Source organism: Peromyscus californicus, unplaced genomic scaffold (genome assembly GCF_007827085.1).
Source record: "Peromyscus californicus insignis strain IS unplaced genomic scaffold, ASM782708v3 Scaffold_21__1_contigs__length_65335640, whole genome shotgun sequence".
NCBI lineage: Eukaryota > Metazoa > Chordata > Mammalia > Rodentia > Cricetidae > Peromyscus > Peromyscus californicus.
This window is the reverse complement of record NW_026294514.1, coordinates 3,549,832-3,571,181: the sequence shown is the minus strand read 5'-3', so window position 1 is coordinate 3,571,181 and position 21,350 is coordinate 3,549,832. Positions and strand designations below refer to the sequence as shown.

The following is a 21,350-nucleotide window of genomic DNA, read 5'->3' as shown; positions in this document are numbered from 1 at the left end:
AGCATGTGCAGGTCTAGAGAGCACCCAGCATGTGCAGGTCTCCAGAGCACCCAGCATGTGCAGGTCTACAGAGCACCAGCATGTGCAGGTCTAGAGAGCACCCAGCATGTGCAGGTCTACGGAGCACCCAGCATGTGCAGGTCTACGGAGCACCCAGCATGTGCAGGTCTATGGAGCACCCAGCATGTGCAGGTCTATGGAGCACCCAGTATGAGCAGGTCTACAGAGCACCCAGCACATGCAAGGTCTACAGAGCACCCAGCATACTGAAGGAACAACTGCTGAGAAGCACTTGGGATGCCAGAGAGTCACAAAGGTGTGTGAAGCTGAGGCAGAGTTGGGGGCTAAGAGGCAGAGATGGTGCTTCAGCAAGACAGGCCCTGGAAGGCGCTGAACGAGCTTGCATTGTAGGAGCAAAGGGGCACCACAGAGGCTTGACGGGATGTGTCTGTAGAGATCACTCCAGCTACTAGAAAGAAAAGCCACAGGCTACAAGGGAGGTGTAAGGAAACCTACACTTATATTAAAACACAGAAACCAATCCATACATCTTAAAATTCTTATTGAATGAGTTGGGGAAGGTGGTGCACGCCTTTAATCCCAGCACTCGGGAGGCAGAGGCAGGTGGATCTCTGTGAGTTTGAGGCCAGCCTGGTCTACAGAGTGAGTTCCAGGACAGCCAGGACTGTTACACAGAGAAGAAACTCTGTTTCAAAAATAATCTTATTGAATGAGAGGTTGGGCAAAACCACTTTCCAACAGAACAGGTGCTGTCCTCTTCCTCCAGCGCCTAGCCCATCAGTCTGCACACAGATGTTCATGCGCTGCTTACACAAGAGCACTAATAAACAAAGACCTAAAATACTGCGTCTCATTCTTTGTTTGTTTGTTTGTTTTCCGAGACAAGGTTTCTCCATGTAACAATCCTGGCTGTCCTGGAACTCTCTTTGTAGACCAGGCTGGTCTCAAACTCACAGAGCTCCACCTGCCTCTGCCTCCCGAGTGCTGGTATTAAAGGCATGTGCCACCATCACTCGGCTTCTGAGTCTCATTCTCAAAAGAAAAAAGAAGTTCCATATGTCAAACCAGAGCACTGGGGCATATGGGAGGCACTGTGAGGCATGTCCCTGACCACACTGGTTACCAGTGTCAGCTATGACCGATGTGTCCTAACCACAGCAGAACAGACTCTATCAGATTTCTCAGTAAAGTGATCAACAAATCCACTCTAGATTAATCAAACACAGTCAAGGGTAGTGTCAAGCAACACCACAATTACACACAAGATAGCATACAGTCCCATTATAAAATTATAACACAGAGTTGGTTGTATTATTAATCAAGTCATACACCACAAAGCAGAGAAATTACTAGAAGCTGGGCATGAAATGAGTTAGTCTATAATTAAGTGTTAATCTCATATCCTAATGCCCAAGTTTAAAAGAGGATTTCTCTGAAGCTATTTAATAAGCTAAATAGCCTGCCAAGCCATTCACAGGGTCTTAAATGCCACTGTAATGACCTCTTAAGCAGTACAGTTTTCTGACTTTGCCACATATATTTGCAAATATCTTTAAAAGAGCACATTCACACTATTTGCAAACAAAACTAAATTTCTATCACATAGCGAAGCCTGATCATTGCGATTATTTTACATCAAACTCTATTTATGCAATGAGATTACCCATGTCACTAAACAAGAAAAGGCCTGGATCAAACTGGTTATAACAGGCTAATCCGATGAAACAATCCGCAGCCTTGGGTTTAGGAACTTATTTAGGCTTCTACTTTCTAAGCTACAAAAACTACCTGCACCTGAGGCCATTTCTTTCTTTAAGCTCTGGACAGCCTGTCCAAGAAAGGGCCAACAGGGATCTCAAACGGGGGCATGGGAGGATCTCTGGTAGGGAGGCATCAAAGACGGCCAAAAATGACCCCACCAAAACAAGCAACGGGGGAAAAGATGCCTCAAAAATAAATGATGGTTTTTTGTTGTTGTTTTTTTGGTTTTTTTTTTTTTGGTTAAGCCACAGAAGGAAATAACCATCTCAACATACCACCATGGAGCCAGGCCAAACGGTACAGATACTTAATCTCACTGACTCAAGATGCTGCAGCAATAGAAACCGGAGAGTTCAAGGCTTACCTGAGCTACTACATGAGTTCAAGGCCAGCCTGAGTAACTTAACAAGGCCCTGTAACCCAAAGGAACAGAGAAGAGAGGAAAGGAGGGAAGAGAGGAGGGGAGGGGGAAGGCGAGGGGAGGGGAGGAAAAGTGGGGTACCAGAGCGCACAGCTTAGCATGCACAAAGTCCCCAGTACTTCAGAGAGCAAAAACACACCACCGTGGATGCTGAACAATTTGCTGCTGAGGTGGTGTCTGTCTTTGTGAAGAGCCGAGGCCTGAGGGGAGCTGGAAAGAACCTAGAGCACCAACATTCAGGCACGTGCTGGGCAGTAACAGGGAGGAGGTGGAGCAGCAGCAGGCCAGGCCCCACTAGAATTGGTGTTTCAGGCTCAATCAGGTTTCAGTATTCAGTTCCCCCAGACCCTTACACTTACCAATCCTAGTGATTGTCCAGGAAGTTTTAAAATACATCGGTCTTTTCTGAGGCCATCAGTAAGAGTCAAGGGCGACAGAGTATACAGACTTGACATTCTCTTGGTCTTTCTTTTTTTACTGAATTTCTGATTCTTTTTATTCTTTTGTTTGTTTGTTTGGTTGGTTGGTTTTTCCAAGACAGGGTTTATCTGTGTAGCCCTATCTATCCTGGAACTCACTCTGTAGTCCAGACTGGCCTAGAACTCAGAGACTCTCCTGCCTCTGCCTCCCAAGTGCTGGGATTAAAGGAAGGTGCCACCACCCAGCTGAATTTCTGTTTCTTAATTATGACTTCTAAATACCAAGCTCCAGATGGGTAAGAAATGATTCTAAACAGTCTTACTAAACTCGTGCAATTTTATGATTGGAGATGAGGAGAAAACATGATAGAATTAGCTTGCCACTCCAAGAAAAACTGAAAAATCTCAGAAAGCAAAATAAAGAAACACAGAGCTCTTATAGAACTTCCAGAGGGTCTCGGCTGGGGGTGGCCCTCTTCTGACCTTAAAAGATGTGTGTAGTAAGAATATTAAACATCTGCTTGTTTAAACACACATGAGCTAAATGTTAGTGCTAGCACTTGCGCTTGTACAAATACTTACAAATCTAGACGAGTTGTCGTTCCTTACAGTCTTGGCATTTCCAAAGGCTGGTGAGAGAGAAACAGAGGCATCAGGAGAGCCGACAGAGAAAGCAATTCCCAGCAGAAACACAAAGCAACCATACTACCGCACGGGAATAATCCCAGCAAACACAGCTCACGGCGACAGCATTTCTGCCCACAACTGGGTACACACATATCCAGCAGAAACGTCAATAAGTTGCTAAATAAAACTTCCCTCGGTGATTAGAAATACACACAGAATAGGTGACAGCCTCGAATCTTGGGACTGTCTCAAGAACCACTCTAAACTCGATCTTCCCTAATTTGACGCCTTTTAACTCCTGTAGATAGGAATCTAATGAGTGGGCAGCAGCTAAGGCTTCTACTCCTCTGCCAGAATTCTCAGTGAGGTTATTTCAGAAACCTTCTTCTATGACTGTAGGCTTGATGGAAGTGGGTGAGGTTTATAGGTCACCGAAGGCATGTGAAACTTAAAACTGTCTAACTCTGAAGTAAAGCTACTTATGTAAATGTGATTACATAAGTACAATACACTAAGAGCAACACTGAGAGTCAAAAATGAGTCATTTAAAATAAGATTAAAAATACATAATTTATTAGTTTATGCCCAACAGGCACACCTACATGAAATCTAGAAAATAAAGGAAACTAACGTGGCCCACAAGGCACAGACCAGGTCTATGTCAGTCTTAGCTGCTTCAGGGAGACCCATCTGCCCTGGGACTCCCTTCGAAATGAGGACCCGTGAGAACTACAGGGTGATTCTGCCCAGGCACAGAACGTTCAACCATGTCACCTGTTTAACTCAGGTGACAGAACAGTTATGAGGCAAACGGACCGTTTCACCAAGCTGGTACACAAAAACTGGCAAGCCAGTCTGAGAGGATGAAAACAGGGAAGTGAATGGCATGGATGCACCTCAAACCCTGAAGTGAACCCAGTCACAAAGGGGTCTTGGATATGGTGGCATTTTATTTGTACTGAAATGTGATTTTAATTGTATGTTAATAAATAAAGTTGCCCGGGGGTCAGAGCTATTAGAGCCATAGCAAGAGCGTGGCGGTGGTGGTGCACGCCTTTAATCCCAGCACTTGGTAGACAGAGCTAGGTAGAACTCTGTGTGTTCAAGGATACAGCCAGCATTGGAGACACACGCCTTTAATCTCAATCCCAACCATAGAAGACCTGGAAGTCTCTACAGACAGGCAGTGACGAGGAAGTCATGTATTTGGGTTTACAACCAATGAGAAGGCAGAACAGAAAGAGTATATAAAGACAAACACACAGGAAGTAGGTCTCTTTCGGAGAGGTCTCTTGGCTTAAGAGGCTAGCTGCAGGGTAAGGCTCTTAGCTCTGATCTCTTGGCTTTCTTCTTTGCATTGGTTCTGTGTTTCTTATTTAATAAGACGGTTGGTTACATCTACACTTGGCTACAAGGGTACTTGGGCCAGTACATCCTGGAAGAGACACAAAATTCTGCATTTCCATCAGGCCCTGATCCCAGGTTGTTTTGGGGATCTGGGAGACATATTTGAAACTAGCAAGGAAGTATTCATGATGATGTGGTTAATGAAACAAACTTCTTGAATAAGAGGCTAGACATTACATTTCTGGAAGCCTCCATGACTTTGGTCAACCAACCATCACAGAGCACAAGCACTTCAGAAGCGACCTGGTCCTGAAAGCAGCACCCTGGAGAGGGGGCATTCTTAGGAAGCATAATCGACAGCGCAGCAGCCAAACCTGATGTTGAGACCAGTGTTTTATTTCTTTAAAAAACATTTGTGTGTTTGTTTATTGTGAGGGGGCATGTGGAGGTCAGAGGACAGCTTAAAGGAACTGGTTGTCTCCTACCACGTGGGTGCTGGGGATCGAACTCAGGACATCGGGCTTGGAGGCAAGTACTTTTATCCACTGAGCCATTTCATGCACCCTGTTTTGTGTTTTTTTGCTTAAAAACACACAACAGGCTGGGTGTGGTGTGGAAGCATTCAATTCCAACACTCAGAGGCCAATCTCTGTAAGCTGAAAGCCAGCCTGGTCTACAGAGTGAGTTTCAGGCCAGCCAGACGCTGTTCCAAACACCACTTAGTCGGCTCAAGATAAGAAAAAATTGACAAAGTCAACAGAGAAGGTTCCTTATGTTGAGATGCTGGGGCCAAGGATGGTTTGATAAGTTCCTGACACCGAACTCTCCCTTCGGAGGAAAACAGGCGGATGCGCTGTCCTCTGAGACGTACAGTGAGAGGGGAGACGCTCCTTATCACATACCCACTGCCAACCACAAGGCTTCCACGACTGCGACCTTGATGATAGTGCACACTTGACCTGGTCCCCACTAAACCACGATATTCCCCGTGACTCTGTGGGCTAGTCTTTTGTGCCAGGTTTGGAATGTGGGCCTGCCAAGTTAACTAATTAGTACAGGCCCAAAGCCCAGCTTAAGATGCTGACAGATAAACACCAATGTGCTGTGGCTTGAAGGTCAGGGGCAAGTGAAGGGCTGCTCCAGAAGACCTGCTCAGAGCCCCATCTGCAATCCATAAACCATCTTTTCATCAAAGAAGTCTAAGTTGCACATTACCAAACATAACCCTAGACACTCAAGTCTTTTACTGTGAGCCTGGTAATCAGAAACAAGCGGTCCATTATAGAACACCCAAGACACATTCCACAGTTGTTTTTTTTTTTTTTAAAGTTCGTTGTTCAAAATGTTCATTTACAGTAGCCGCTCCAGTTAAAAAGCAAAGCATTCCCATAAAAGATAACACACACCCACAGTGGACATTTCTTCCATTTCCTGCACTGCAGCCTAGTTTCAAATACCACCAAATAAAAAGATTCTAGCAAAAGATGCAAGCTGCAGCATTCCACTACACTGCTCCTTTCCACCACAGCATTCCTAAAATAAGCCCGTCAGAAATAACAGCTCGCGCCGAGCACGGAGCCTAAGAGCAAAGGCAGGAAGCAAAAAGCCCAAAGCTCAGGCTGATAAGATGAAGAGCTGCCACTTCTCATCAACTCCACCAGTTAAGGTGCTGAACAGAGCAGAGATGAAAATGCAATGGCTTTTTGGGCTTCACGTCTCTCCTATCTTGCCAGCCAGGCCAGCAAGGGCCTGGTGTCTCCTCTGAAGCAGGATTTCAAAGTGAATGCTCAGAGTTCAAGAACATCTCCAGGAGGATAGGAAGGGCTGAGGCAGAGCAGAAAAGACAGCAGGGGGGGGGGGGGATTCTGACCCTCCATGCCAAGAGCTGCCTACCAAGACAGGTCTAACTTCTGTCCACCTTCAATCTTGTCCTTCTGTTCTCTGAGCAAAGGGTTGAGCCCAACTATTCCTCTAGTCCAGACTCTAAAAGGATGCTTCTGACTCCCTGAGGGACTGTAGTGGGTAGCCATTCCAGCTTTGATCTGGAAGTTCCAACCCCCATTGAGACTTCGGCAACTGTCACGCCTACAAGGCGGGGCCAAGGGAGGCGCCGGGGGACCCGAGATCTGGATCAGAGGCGCTCTCTCGGTTGCGGGACCCTGGACTGGAGAGGTGGACTGAGCAGAGCTCCAGAGAACACCGCTGGACTGTGTTACACCTTCCCCAGACTCCGCGACCTACCTATTCCTTAATTTGTAAGTTACGCCATTAAATAAATCTCCTTTTAACTACGTGGAGTGGCCTTAATAATTTCACCAATAAGGGACAGCTGCCAATGTTTGGAGACATTTTCAATCCTAACAGGTACAAGGGTGCAACTGGACCTGGCAAGAAGAGGCCATAAATGCACAGGACGGACCTTATGTTCGTAGCAAAGACAAGTCCAACACAACGTGTCTAGGCACACTGCATTTATATATATGTGTGTGTGCCTAATATCTGCAATAGTCAGAAGGCATATCAGCTTCCCTGGAACTGGAGTTACAGTTAGTTGTGAGCTGCCGTGTGTGAACTGGGAACCAAGCCCAGGTCCTCTGCAAGAGCAGCCAGTGCTCTCATTACTGAACCATCTTGCAGACTCTGATTTCATTTTTAGCATACGGGTGGTTTATATCAGCGGTAGATGCCATGCTCCGATCCAGTGAAAAGGACATGTCTCTAGCTCAGTCTTGACTGATGGGCCAATGTTTTTGTCCCTTTCTCCCCATTCATATGTTAAAACTCTATCCCTCAATGGGACAGAACTGAGAGGTGAGCCTTTGGGAAACCCTTGAGGCGAGATGAAGTCGTGAGTGTGGAGCATGGAGGAGCACAGAGCATCACGGAACTCACTTCTGTCCTCGTTCCCAACGAAGGGTTCACACGAGCACCAAGGTGGCAGCTGTCTCTGAGACAAGAGAAGGCCTCCAGATGAAACCTACCTTAGCAGGGTTTGGTCTTGGTCTTCGAGCCTCCAGGAATATGAGCGAGTTACCGGACAGCTAGGGACAGAGCTTGGGAGATGTATCTATAGCCAGGTTTGGGCGTTCTACAGCCCTTGATTTTCCCTGACAACAAGGTCACTAGCCACAGGCATTATGGTGAATGACAAAACATCACCACACCATTAACTGCAAATACCAGTCAATTTCTTTTTTTATCATTATTATTAAGAATTTTTTTTTTTACTCATTTTACATACCAACCACAGATCCCCCTCTCTTCCCTCCTCCCACCCCCGGCCTCCCCCTCCCCAGTCAATTTCTTAAAGCAAATCAAAGTAAGTTAAATGAAAGCTGAGTGGCAAAAATGATTTTGAAGTGGGAAAGTTCCTTTCCTGTGGGTAAGTTATTCCCTCTTTTAAGTACTTGAAGTCAGCCGAGCATCACTAGGATGGGGCTTATTTCCTCAAACGCTTGGCCAGTACTGCGTCCTCTTCCCTCCCTGAACACCAGGCAGCCAGCGGAAGTGCCCTGAATACAGTTTGCTCTTTGAATCACACCAAGCACACGTACACAAAATCCTTACCTTCCAGGACAGGGTTGGACTGCAGAAGCTGTTCCTTGACCTCATTAACTTCAGCTCCTTTTCCACACACTGCTGCCACATAGGACATAACAAGCTTGCTGGCCTCTGCAGGGAGAAACAGCGGTGATACTCAGTTATAAAGAAACTTTGAATCACATTGGGAGAGAGGACTCACTAGCAACATTTCCAAAGGTCTTTACTATTGGGTGGAAACAGCGTTTCAGAAACATTTTCAGCTGTGCATTTTCTTTTTCTTTCTTTCTTTTTTTTTTTCTTTTTGGTTTTTTTGAGACAGGGTTTCTCTGTGTTGTTCTAGTGCCTGTCCTGGATCTCGCTCTGTAGACCAGGCTGGCCTTGAACTCACAGAGATACAGAGATCCGCCTGGCTCTGCCTCCCGAGTGCTGGGATTAAAGGTGTGTGTTTTCAACTGACATATCATCAATCCAGTTAGAATACAGCCTGTCCTCGAAGTTCATCTCTGAGCTGTTAAAACAAACACTACACTATCACATCACCAAAGTAATCAAACACATACAACTATGTTCTGTACATGATGCAAGCCGAAGCATGACTTGGTCATCTGAGCATCTCTGCCAAACCTATTTCTGAAGTTTAAGAAAACTGCTTTTCTTCAAAAGAGTTTCTGAGTCAAACTGGTTGGTTCACAACCAGGCCAGACTGACCACTCTTCAGTTCCCAAAGTGAGCGGCTAGAGGCGGACTCACATCCTTCCAGCTCAGAGTCATTTCTGTAGACTTTACAGGTAAACTGAGGGTCAAGCTAAGGAGGAGCCCACCACACAGAGCAGACAACTCTTAGCTCATGTGGGGACAAATTCTGTTTCTGGTTGTTTTATCCTTCTTGCCAGTCAGTGACTCCTCTCTCAACAACCTTCCACACAGAACCACCCCTCTTGACACTTAATTTCAAAGGACACCAGTGTTCAAAGAGAAGGTGGTCCCAGGTCCGCAGTCTGGGGAGGAACAGTAAAGCAAGCGTCCTCATCGAAGGGCTTCTCGGGGCCTTTCTTATGGCCTGGACAGTGCAGAACTCCAAAATGGATCTGGAAGGCTGCATTCCCTTCAAGTGTATTTGTCTCGGAGTCTGTCTGCTGTCCGTGTGTCTAGTTCCAATGATCCACGGTCAACGTCAAGGAAATTCTCAACTAAGTGTCGGCAGAACAGAACAGCGTGGTCTGGGTGGTTAGGGTGAACAAACCAACCTTATTATCTGGCACTTTCTCCAATCTTTATTTAGTGCCACTGCCTAAATAAAGGAGTAGGAAGTCCTTCTCGGGTGTATGAAGATGCCACCTCTGCAAACGGATGAAATGAGGCTACCCTGGCATGGCCAGTTCTTGTGGGAGCTTTAGAGATGGAATACATCCCATCTCGCCACACAGGAAACAATGGATGAACAAGCTGAACAGCATTTTGCATGTGTTGCCCATCCTGTGCATGTAGACTCCTGAATAACATGAAGTGTCGGCTAACAAGGATGTGAAAAACACCCAAGAATCCACATAGGTCCCAGGGCGACTCCTCTGGGAGCACTAGCCCTGGTGACACTGGGAAGAAACAAACTGGGCGAGCCTTAAGAACTATAGCTAGAGGCTGGGTCCTCTTGAGTTAAATCTCCGTCCAGTTTCCTTTCTGGGTAATCTGATGGATCCACACAACTCCTCTAGCAGTCTGTGATGATCTGTGCCACACTCTCCCTTTAACAACCATAAAGGTGTGATGAGAATCTTCTTATCTTTGCAAGATCACATGAAACAGCCTTTATTTAAAGTCTCCAAACTACATAATCCATTTCTCTTGAGTCTCGTGGCCACGTTTCCCTCTACCCTCGATCTGGAGTGGAACTCCCTTTTCTAGATCTGCTGGATGCCAACATCCCGCAGCGCTGGTCCAGGGCTCCGCACAGGATCTCTAGGAATGACATCACATCCCACACCTGCCTTCAGCTCCACACACTCACTTCCTGCCCTTCCCCCACCACCACCACTATACTCATAGATACTAGGGATAGTCTCCTTTTCTGAGAGCAATTCCTGGTCTTTCTACTCTTTACAAAGCTAGCAAACTGAATCTATTTCTAGGCAAAACAACTGTCTTAAACGAACATGCTTTAGATAAAAGGGTAAGTGTTCCGTTAGGTAAACTGACACCAAACATGAAAGGCCCGGGCTGTTATGTTTATTCTGGTAACCATGGAGCTTTCTTCAGCCTCAAACTTCAGACTCGGTTGCAGTGACTCCTCTGGAAATCCTGCTCTGGTCTAGATGAAGCTGGGATAAACTGCCTTGGTGGGGAAGGAGGAAAGGGGAAGGATGGAAGGAGAAACCTCTTAGAGACCCCTGGATGGTCAAAACAGAAACAGGATTGGGCCTGGGAGCAGATCCCTCGGGATGTCCACTGGGCTTACATCACCTGACTGCTAAAATGCATATAAACCTACAGAACCCACTGGCATGTATAGACGGTTTAATTTAAATAGAAATGTGGGCACTTTTACTAGCTCTAAAACATTTTTAAGAACTCCAAATATTTTTTCAGTATTGTTCAAGGAGACAGCTCGGGTTTTAACAGCTTATTTCTAAGTTGGTAGAAAGTATCTATGCTCACATCCTTAATTACCTTTAGGAATTCTACTACCCAGCTCGTTTTAATAATTAATTTCTGGAAACAGGAATTAAAAATAAATCTTTCCAAGAGGCGAAGGGGAAGGTTCAGTGGGTAAAAATGCTTGCTGTTCACGCCTGACAACCTCAGTTGGGATCCCTGGAGCCCACGACGAAGTCACAAAGTGGAAGATGAGGAGTGCTTGGGCTGTTCTCTGGCCTCCGCAGCCTTGCCCTCACACACAAATACGTTTCTTCAAACAAAGCCATGCTTTCTGAAAGAGATTTTTTCCCTCACTGACACAGTAGTTCATGAAACAGCTGCTACTTTAGAAAAATGAGTCAACGTAGGACAAGCGGCATGGCCGTGTGCTGTGTGGATGGTTTCATGCCTCTCCGTGCTGGGGACAGATCATCCCCATGACCATGCATGCTTAACACAGGCTTTCAGCTCCATTTTCTTTTGGCTCTAAAGTTCAAATAAATTTGAATCTTCATTCAAATCTTTTATATATTTAAAAAAAAATAAATTTTCATGTAATAACCTCATAAACACACAGCCGCAGATAAGGAAGAACTGGATATCATCCTCCAGAGTTCAAAATCTAGTTTTTGAGTTACTGACTGTAGAGCCTACAAATACAGAATCAAATCCGGACACATCATTTCTAAACCAGGCATATTCATTCACATTTGTGTCCGCAGGAATTGGAACCTTTAGGTCTATCAGCAGATGGACAAAATATGACCTTCAAGGCCAAAAGTCTCTTCTCAAAGAACACAGTAGGGTGTTTAAGGTTTAACAAATATTCTGTATTAACAGACCAATGGCCTGTTTATAAGATACTTCTAGGTCAGAATATCTACACCATAATTAATTCTCATAATGAATAAAAAGGGCTTATAGATTATAATTCTGGAGACTTTCAAGTAGTTTAATTTGTCTGTATTCCTTGGCACCTGGCATTGGGTTTTGAATAATGCTATCACGAATGTATTTTATAACAGTGGTGGGTGAAAAAGGAAAACTACACAGGCACTTGTGATCTTGAAGACTAAAGCACGGGGTTCCCCAAGCATTAAAACCTCTGCATGAGCCGGGCAGTGGTGGTGCACACCTCTAATCCCAGCACTCAGGAGGCAGAGGCAGGCTGATCTCTGTGAGTTTGAGGCCAGCCTGGGCTACAGAGTGAGTTCCAGGACAGGCACCAAAACTACACAGAGAAACCCTGTCTCAAAAACAAAACAAAACAACAAAAAAACAAAACCCTCTACATGCCCACTGAGCGGGCTCTGCTTGGATTCTGTCTCAGCACTGGGTGGGTGGGAGCCGGAAGTATGAGCAAACTCACTGTAAGCTCCCCGCAAATCTATCCAGGAGTTAACGGGTATCGGTAACAGTTGTGGTCACAGATGCATGCAATTACACATGTCACATACAAGTCATGGATATCAGACTGCAAACAGAAAGAGGCACATATTTACACGAATACACAGACAGACAGACAGACAGACTCACTCTGATGTATTGATCCAATTCTCTATCTCCTTGATTAAGACACTTGAGTTTTTCTAGGGACCCAGCTTACAAAGGTCTGGTGTTTGACAGAGTAACAGTAAGGACGCCTTCCAGGCGGCGGTGGCGCACACCTTTGATCCCGGTGCTTGGGAGGCAGAGGCCGGCAAATCTGTGAGTTCAAGGGCAGCCTGGTCTACAGAGTGAGTTCCAGGATAGCCAGGGCTACACAGAGAAACCCTGTCTTCAAAAACCAAAAACAAACAAAACTAAAGTAAGAATGCCAACCCCAATGAGGCCATGTTTGTGTTCAATGAAACAGCCTTTCTGCTACTTAGAAGAGAACCTGCTCCGGAGTCTGCAGGGCTCCACAACCCAGCTACAACACATCCAGATCAGGGAGACAGGCAACCAGGAACTACATCACTGAAAACACAAGGCAAAATTCTGCGATAAGAAATACAGTCATGGGGCCAGTGAGATGGCTTAGTGGGAAAAGGTGCCTGCAGCCAGCATTCAATCGTTGTGATACACAGCCTGGAAGGAGAGAATCAATTCCCACTAGTTGTCCTCTGACCTTTACACGTATGACATAACACATGTGTGACACACACACACACACACAAATAAATAAATAATAAATACGTAAATAAATAAAACATAGAAAAAGAACAGAGAGCCACAAGCTTTAAGACAAGGGGAGTCTGCCTAGTAACATTTTCACTGAAATAAATCGTATGTAATCTAGCTCTGGAGAAAGCCGCAGACTCTCTGGTGATTCCTATAAAATACATGCGTCAGGAAGAAACAAAACAGAGCATGGTGCATCTCGGCCTTGCGCCTGCTCAGCTGGCCTGCTTCAGCGTGTGTTCTCAGTGCTCTGAAACACGAATGAGTGCTCAGACCACACACAGTAAGTCAGAGCCTCGCTGCTCACTCGGAGAGCTGTCAAAGACAAACACTGGACGGAGGCCAGGTGGGGTTTAGACCCAAAGGTCTGAATGAGCAAGGCGGACTCCAGGACTCTTCCAGCAGACGGCTGATGAGTTCCTAGAAACTGATGGAACTGTAAAGTTAGAACCTGAATACCTTAGAGTGTTTGCTCACATCAGGACCCTGTTCCCAGGAGCACAACTGCACTCTGGGGTCCTTTCGGACACGCCCATCTCATGGTTCCCTCATGTGTTGCCTCCTGTCTCTCCTGAGGCTTGAACAGTTTGCCATGAAGGGTCTGAATTCATGGGAGTGAACTACAAGTTCACTGCCTAGAAATAGTTGGGCACTTTTAAAAGGCATGATGAATTTTTTATTTAGCACAGCAGTGATGAATTAAACAGCACCCCAAAGCACTCAGAGAGTTCACGCCTCTCCCTGAGAGCCCATATTATATAACCCCGCAGCCTAAGACTGTCTCCAGTGTTTACGAGCAATAACATCATCATCTGCCAAGGGGGTTTTATGACCCAGTTAAATTAATTACTTCATATAAAATAAGCCCTCTGACACTGCACGGTACTCTATCTACACTACTAAGTATGGATTTGAAATGGAAATAGTTTACGTAACGTACACCGTACACTTCAGGCCCGTACATTTCAGGAATGCCAATTCTATTCCATCTCGTGTGCGTATTAACAAAAGTTAATCAGCTGAATATACACAGAGCTAAAATTATTAAACTTGTGCATAAGATGATGTGCTTGCTGTTTTAGAAGTGGTCTGGCTTCTCTCCTCCCTCAGAGCCGAGATGAAACGCCCTCCCCGAATTCCTCACGGCACCATGCTACAACCTCTGCGTTGACTTCTATCATTTCATTTCCTCATAAGTAACTTCACGAAACAGAGACTTCTAAACACATACAAATTCTGGGCTTTATTCCATGTCAGAGTCTAGTAACCACTTAAAATCAGTCAAACTGGAAGCAATTTTTTCTACGACCAGTTTTGAAACAGAGAAAGATAGAAATAATCAGTGACAACTGGGATCTCTACAGGGACTGGGTGGAAGGAGGTGCCACTGAGATCTGTTTATGAGAATAGGGGCTGGAAGGCCAGCAGCTACCAAGAGTGTAGCTGAAGGCGGATGGAAAGCCGGCAGGGGGGGACCCCCGGGAGTACAGCACCACCACCTCCGCACACCAGGAGGTTGGTGACAATGGACAGCTGAAGCACAACTGCCTCACACAGGACAAGTGACCCCAGCAGGAGCACTGCTGACAGACAGACAGACAGAGAGCCTACACACCACTCCCAGTCCATGCCAGGGGCTTTCTAAGAGTTGTAGTTATGATGCTTTGTCTATTGACGCTAACGTGAACTATGAGAGTCCCTAGTTTTCTACATCATCTGTTTTATTTCGCCAACTGCCACCAGTCAGCCACAGTTGGTGGGCGTGGCCTTTGCCACAACACTGAGGTCTGAGAGCCCGGCTGCCAGAGCAGCGCTAAGCTGTGTGCAGCAGACAGGACAGTCCTGCAAAGCCACGCTCTGTTTTCCAGCACCTGAGGAAGGAATCCATCCAGGAGAGCAGACACGGAACAAAGGACTGCAGGGGACCATCGAGGCCATGAAACCACTTGGCAGCCGCCAATCAGAACACACACACACACACACACACACACACACACACACACACACACACACACACCCCTTGAAGGAGGAGGCCATCCAACATGCTGATGGGATGAGGGGGTTTAGTCTTCGTTTTTTTTTTTCCCCTCTCAGAAAGTATGAATACCAACCCTCTGGATGAAGCAGCACCGTCCGCCTCCACTCTGTGTTTTAATAAGAAAGAGTCAAAAACCTACCAAGAGACGGACCTGACTCAGGGAACAAGTGGCAAAGTTAGAGTTCTGAGAAGGATGTCCTACATTGCTGGGGGCTAAATAGGAGACAGCTGACTTCTGGAAACACAGGTTCCAAAGGAGGCGAAGAACTGGCCAGGACCAATCAAAGTGACCGCAGCCCACTTCTAATGACTCCCTTGGGAACAAGCTGATACAGTCAGAATGCCTTAAAACACACACACACACACACACACACACACACACACACACACACACACACACACACACCACACACACACACACACAAAGCATTAGTCACGAAGAAGACGGAATAAAGAATTTCTTCCAAGAGAAAACAGAAAGGAAGCTATGAGAAGTGAACAGGTTGGACATAATCAAAAAGGGCAGGGTGAGGGAGAGGCATGAGATACAGCAAGAACACAGATGCCCGCAGGTAAGGCCCTACCTCACCACCGCATACAATAAACAACAAGAAGCCAGCATGCAAAACGAAAACGTCTTATGCTTCTAACGCTAAGTAAGTAAACAAGCACATTGACGCTTCAGGTGGTCTGTGTCATTCACCGCCACTTCCGTCACCATCCTGAAGAGATGGGGTGCTGTGACTGCTCCCAGGAACTTCGTTTCATGTCAAAGAAGAAGTGACAAAGAGTAAATCATTCCCTGAGGTGATCCTGCCATGTCATGGTTCTCATGACCAAAACAGAGGTCTGAGCAGTCAAAAACCAATGTCTACAAGAGAGACGGGGGCACACAGGATGGGGACGAGAGACCCCGCAGAACGGCTAGGAACAGCACTCAAGGGAAATCACGGCTGGCGGCTTGGACCAGAGGCTCCACGTGAACAAAAGGAAAGGGAAGAACAAGGATAGATTCCAGAGAGAACTGACGGGATCAGACACGGACCTGAGCGTAAGATACAGGAGAGGGGGCTGGAGAGATGGCGCAGAGGTGAAGAGCCCTGGCCGAGTTCAATTCCCAGCAACCACACGGTGGCTCACAACCATCTGTAATGGGATCTGGTGCCATTATGATGCAGGCAGAACACTATACATAATAAATAAATCTTAAAAAAAAAAAAAAAGATACAGGAGAGGACAGAACTGAAAATACCCACAAGGGTAGCTTTATAATGAGGTTACCATACATTGCTGGCCTAATTTACTGAAAGAACAGTAAAAGGAAAAGAAAAACGGAATCTTTTCTCTATATGGTTAGTTTGTGATGTATCGGGAACGGGCAGGTGGGTGGATCAGGTAGGAATGAGGTATATTAATTAGTTCAGAGATCAAATAAGCAATACTAGATGGGAGTATAAATGCAGACTACATTAGCATAATCAGAGAGAATCTGAAACTACCTAAGAAGAGAATATAAAGGGATGAAGAAGGAGACCAAGCAAAATAATCAATTAACTTCTAGGACAGACCTTCTAAATACTTAAATAGCTACTCCAGACAATTTCCTCGAGAACTGGTCGTTTGGCCAATTACTGAATTACAGACATGAGGGTAGCTCCTCTGATTCATTCAATCATCTGAGTGTGTATAGACACAAAACAAAATCCCTCCCTTAGGGAGACTTCAGGGACCAAGTGCAGGGGACTTACCAAAGCAGCAGTATCAGTACGGTGCTCAAAAAGAAGCATCAACACACACAGATTCAGGTTTTAAAAAGATAAGGTGTGAAAGCCAGAACTGTACTACTCAGATTCGAAATCCCAGCTCTGCTGCATCTCACAGTGTACACGGTTAGTTTTGTCAACCGGACACAGCGTAGAAGGGAAGAGATTATTTAGACAGTTCTCTGGGGAATTGTCTTATGTTAATTGGGTGGGAAGACCTGCCCACTGTGCGTGGCACCATTCCCTAAGCAAGGGATCCTGAACTGTATGAGTGGGAAACTCCAGCTGAACACATTCATTCAATCATTCAATCATTCATTCATTCATTCATTCATTCATTCATTCATTCCTCTCTGCTCTTGACTGTAGATATAATGTAACCAGTCCTCTCAAGCTGCTGGGACTTCCCTGCTATCAAGGACTATAACCTAGAATTGTTAGCTAAAATAAGCCCTTTTCTCCCTTAAGCGCTTTTGTTAAGGTATTTCTTATCACAGCCACAGTAAATGCAACTAAGACATTTAGGAAAACTGCTGAACCGTTTTGTGTCTCAATTTCCCCACACTAAAAATTAGTACTTTGCCAACACGGTGCCCAGCACATCCTAAATACTCAGTGTAGAATAACTACTTCTACGATCACCCGAGGATGGCATTAATTCTGAGAGAGGGCAAAACAAGGATTTGGCAGTTCCTCGAAAGGTTCAAACGGGACAACAACAACAAGCTGTGGATTATTTGTTTAGTTTTGAAGTAAGAGATTCTACAAGTAGGTTTGAAGTAAGATTACTTCAGACGGATTACATGTTGATGTCCATCAACATGAGCTTGAGGCCAGCTGTGGTGGAGAACACAGCAGTCCCAGCACTCCTAGCACTTGGGAGACATCTGGAGTTCAGGACCATCCCTGACTGCAAAGCACGTTGTTTCAAGGCTAGCCTGATGCACATGAGACTCAAAATCAACACCAGCTTGAAAAGACGCGGCTCACCGCGGTGACGGTGCCCACCACAACTATTCTGCTTGCTAGAGGCCTAGTGGGGGTCGATGCGTGTGCTGCATGAAGAGGATCTACATCTAGAGGAGTAATAAGGACACACGATAAACAGGACCAAACCAAAAGTGTCTGTTGATGTCTTGCCATACCATTTTATGACACATCTCTACAAATTAAGATGTTTCTAAAACGCCATAAGCTCAACCGTGTGAGATTTTAAAGAAAGACTCGATTCTCCTGTTATCGTCTCTTGGAAGCTCCATGTCTCTTTTCTTCACTGTATTCACTCTTTATTAGCAATTTCTCTAGATACACACATACGAGCATGTGGGTGTATATAGCCCAATGCTATTATTTTCCCTTACTGCTTCATAAAGGCAAGGGTAATGTCTGCTGAGCACTGTATCACTAGACCCCAGTATAGTGTTTCACCAAGCAGGTACTCAGAAGTCTGGATGAATGAGTAAATCAACGTATCATATGAGAAAACATTTTTAAAACACTTTTAGATATAAGAAGATATTCAATGTGGCTTCAAATGACTAAATGTTACCCTGAAAAGAAGAAAGAATAAAATTTGGAGAGGTTACAGAGGATTAAAGACCAAGGAGCAGAAACGATTCAATTCAACTCTAAGTGAAGGAAAGCTCACTGGTTGAACCTGTATGACAGTGTTACAAGCTCTCCATCACCACAAAGGCATTTGGCCGCCCCACGTGGAGGATTTTACACGGGATGGCCCTTAACTGTCTTCCAACCATATGACACTATGCCTGCGTGTCCTGGGGGTTCTTGCATGTCTGTCTTTCCCCCTGCATTCCTGCCCACTCAGCCTGTACCAGTCCTCTAAGAGTTCATGCACTGTGTCTTCAGAGGACTCAAGGAAAAAAGCTGGACACTTACCTCACCACTCACTGTTGACTACAGGGGCTTGTGGGGAAGGGGGACAAGGGGGCCAGCCTAGAGGGGAAGGCCACTTCCAAGCTGAATGGAGCTCTCAAGGCTTGGCTAAAATGGACTCGGTAAGGCGACTGCACAACTGTGGTAGAGTTTCTTTTCTTGATCAAGGGGGGCCCGAAAAGTGTTGAGTCTGAACATTTAAATAACACGTAAGATGGCAACACTGAAATCCACACTGCTGCATACTCAAAGGAGCAGTCAACTATGAGATTCTCATCTATAAGCATTTTACAGAGAAACGTGAAGCCCCCTCCCTTCTGTTTTATTTTTTTATTTTTTAAAATTTTATAATTAATTTAATTTTACGTATCAGCCACGAATTCCCCTGTTCTCCCTCCCCCCAATTGCCATCTCCTCCAGGGCAAAGACTCCCCTGGGGATTCAGCCCAGCCTGGTAGATTCAGTGGAGGCAGGTCCAGTCCCCTCCTCCCTTCACCCGGGCTGAGCAAAGTATCCCAGCATAGGCCTCATGCTCCAAAAAGCCAGCTCATGCTCTAAGGACAGGTCCCGGTCAAAGAAACCAGAGTAAAATCATTTCCTCATTCAGGACCAGCTATCAGTAACATAAACCCAAGAAAAGAAGCACAGCCCGTCCTTGCAGACATCGGGCAACATCTACATAATCTCAAATCTTCAGGCATCAAGACTCTAAAATGAAACCAAGCATTGCTGGTTCATTCCCTCGCTTGCTATCAGGAGGCAAGGGATGGCTGTAACTGCCACAAACCAGAATAAATTAGCATCTCATTGGGAAGGGTCAACTCCCTAAGGTCACACAGCCAAGGAAAGGCAAAGCCCAGGATGAAGCCAAAGATGGCACCAGTAAGAACTAGAATCCCATGCTGGGGCTACACGGGCCGGCACCCCGATGGGGTCTTGTCCCCTCACATCAGAGATGTGCTGTCCACAGAACACCAACTGTGGGTAGCGAGCTCCTGCACAGCAGCTGCGGCCACCTGGCTCCTGAGGGCCATTTACCCTCTTACTGCTGTCATCGGCCTTCCAGAGAGGGAAAGGTCAGTTCCTTTGGTGGTGGCCTCACCTGTTTTTCCTGCTCCGCTTTCTCCAGTAATGAGTATGCACTGGTCTTTATCTTGATCACGGAGGGATCTATACGCTTCATCTGACAGAGCAAAGCTGCAAGAAAAAAAAATGTGGGGGAAAAGCCTTAGAATTCAGCCAGGTAGTACGTGCTTATCAGGTAACTCTGGGTTCTTCCAAGGCCTCTGTGATTTGCTTCAGAGAATGGGTAGTAAGCCATTATCAACTTACGGAAGCCTCAATATAATAAAGAAGAAGAAGAAAACTTTTTCCAAAGATTAGAAAAACACTATCAAATAGCACAGTTGTTACTACTACGAAGCTAAACATAGAGCAGTGGCCTTCACAATGCAGGATGGAACTTAAGGCCCAGGGGTACCATGGAGTCTGCCATGGCTCTTGTCCACTGTCTGGTGCCCAGCTCCTCACCTACCATACGACGACGACAGAACTTCCCTATCCAGATAGCCAGGCTAGTCTTCCTGTTGATGTGCCTCTCCTTGGGTTGTATTAATAAGGTAAATCCCCCCCCTTTTTTTAATCACTGAAAAATATGAAACAATTCTGGGCAATATGATAAATATTTTTTGCCAAGTTCCTACTTCTTGTTTGTTAACCCGTCACTGACTGAAAGTTGAGCACGTGTCAAGAACACACTGGGGATGTAAAGCAATATTCAGCCTCTTTTGTGAGTTCTCAGTCGAAAGGAGAGAAGAGGCAACAGGAATAGCTCAAGCCCAGTGATAATGGGGAAAGTTTGCAGAGCAAGACAGGGACCCCAAGAGGGAAGGCATTGGAGTTAGAGAAATTTCAAGACTGGAAAGGTAGTTCCAAAGAACGAATTTGCAAGGCAAAGAGTTTCTGGGCATAAACAAAGGCCAGACTACCACAGAAGCAGGCAGGCACAGGGTTTATGAGCAGTTCCACACTGTTGGAAGGCATAGGGAAGGGACCTGGGGTGAAGTCTACATAAGGTCAAAATTAAGAACAAAAGACATGGTAGGAATCATACAGGACTATCCATGAGAGTGGAAAAGTCGGTCCTGGGAGCTAGGAACAGTTCCATTTACTAGAATTTTCCACAATCTATTTATGCTTACTCATTTTAAATCTCACAAGACTGGTACAAGCAAGGATGTACCTTCCTACTGCCAGCATGGAATGACGGGGCCAGAACGGATCCTACTCTGTCTTACGGTGCCTCTGCGCTTGGCCAGAACTGGTCCTACTCTGGCTTATGGTGCCTCTGCGCTTGGCCAGAACTGGTCCTACTCTGGCTTACGGTGCCTCTGCGCTTGGCCAGAACTGGGTCCTACTCTGGCTTACGGTGCCTCTGTGCTTGGCCAGAACTGGTCCTACTCTGGCTTACGGTGCCTCTGCATTCAGCTGGGTCACAGTGTGACAAGGAGGCATGGAGGAAGAAAGCTGGAGGCAGGAGAGTAGGAGGCGGGGGAGCTCAGACACAGTCCAGGTTCACTCTCTTATCTCCGGGCTAGACTGTTGTAGGGTCACAGCCAGCTGCCCTGTTCTCACTCTGTAACCCTCACACGCACATATCTGTGATCGTAAGGACACGTAGTAAGTAAACTAAACGCACCGCTGAGTAAATATATGAATAA

General features: G+C 45.9%; 1 protein-coding gene across 1 annotated transcript in view; it reads right to left on the bottom strand.

Moving 5' to 3' along the window:
* Positions 1–21,350, bottom strand: part of Myo1b (myosin IB) — a 177,400-nt gene that overhangs the window by 71,812 nt on the left and 84,238 nt on the right. The window contains 3 exon segments of the mRNA XM_052749431.1: positions 3,205–3,251; positions 8,164–8,268; positions 19,733–19,827. Of these exon segments, the coding sequence (XP_052605391.1) occupies positions 3,205–3,251; positions 8,164–8,268; positions 19,733–19,827 (247 nt within the window).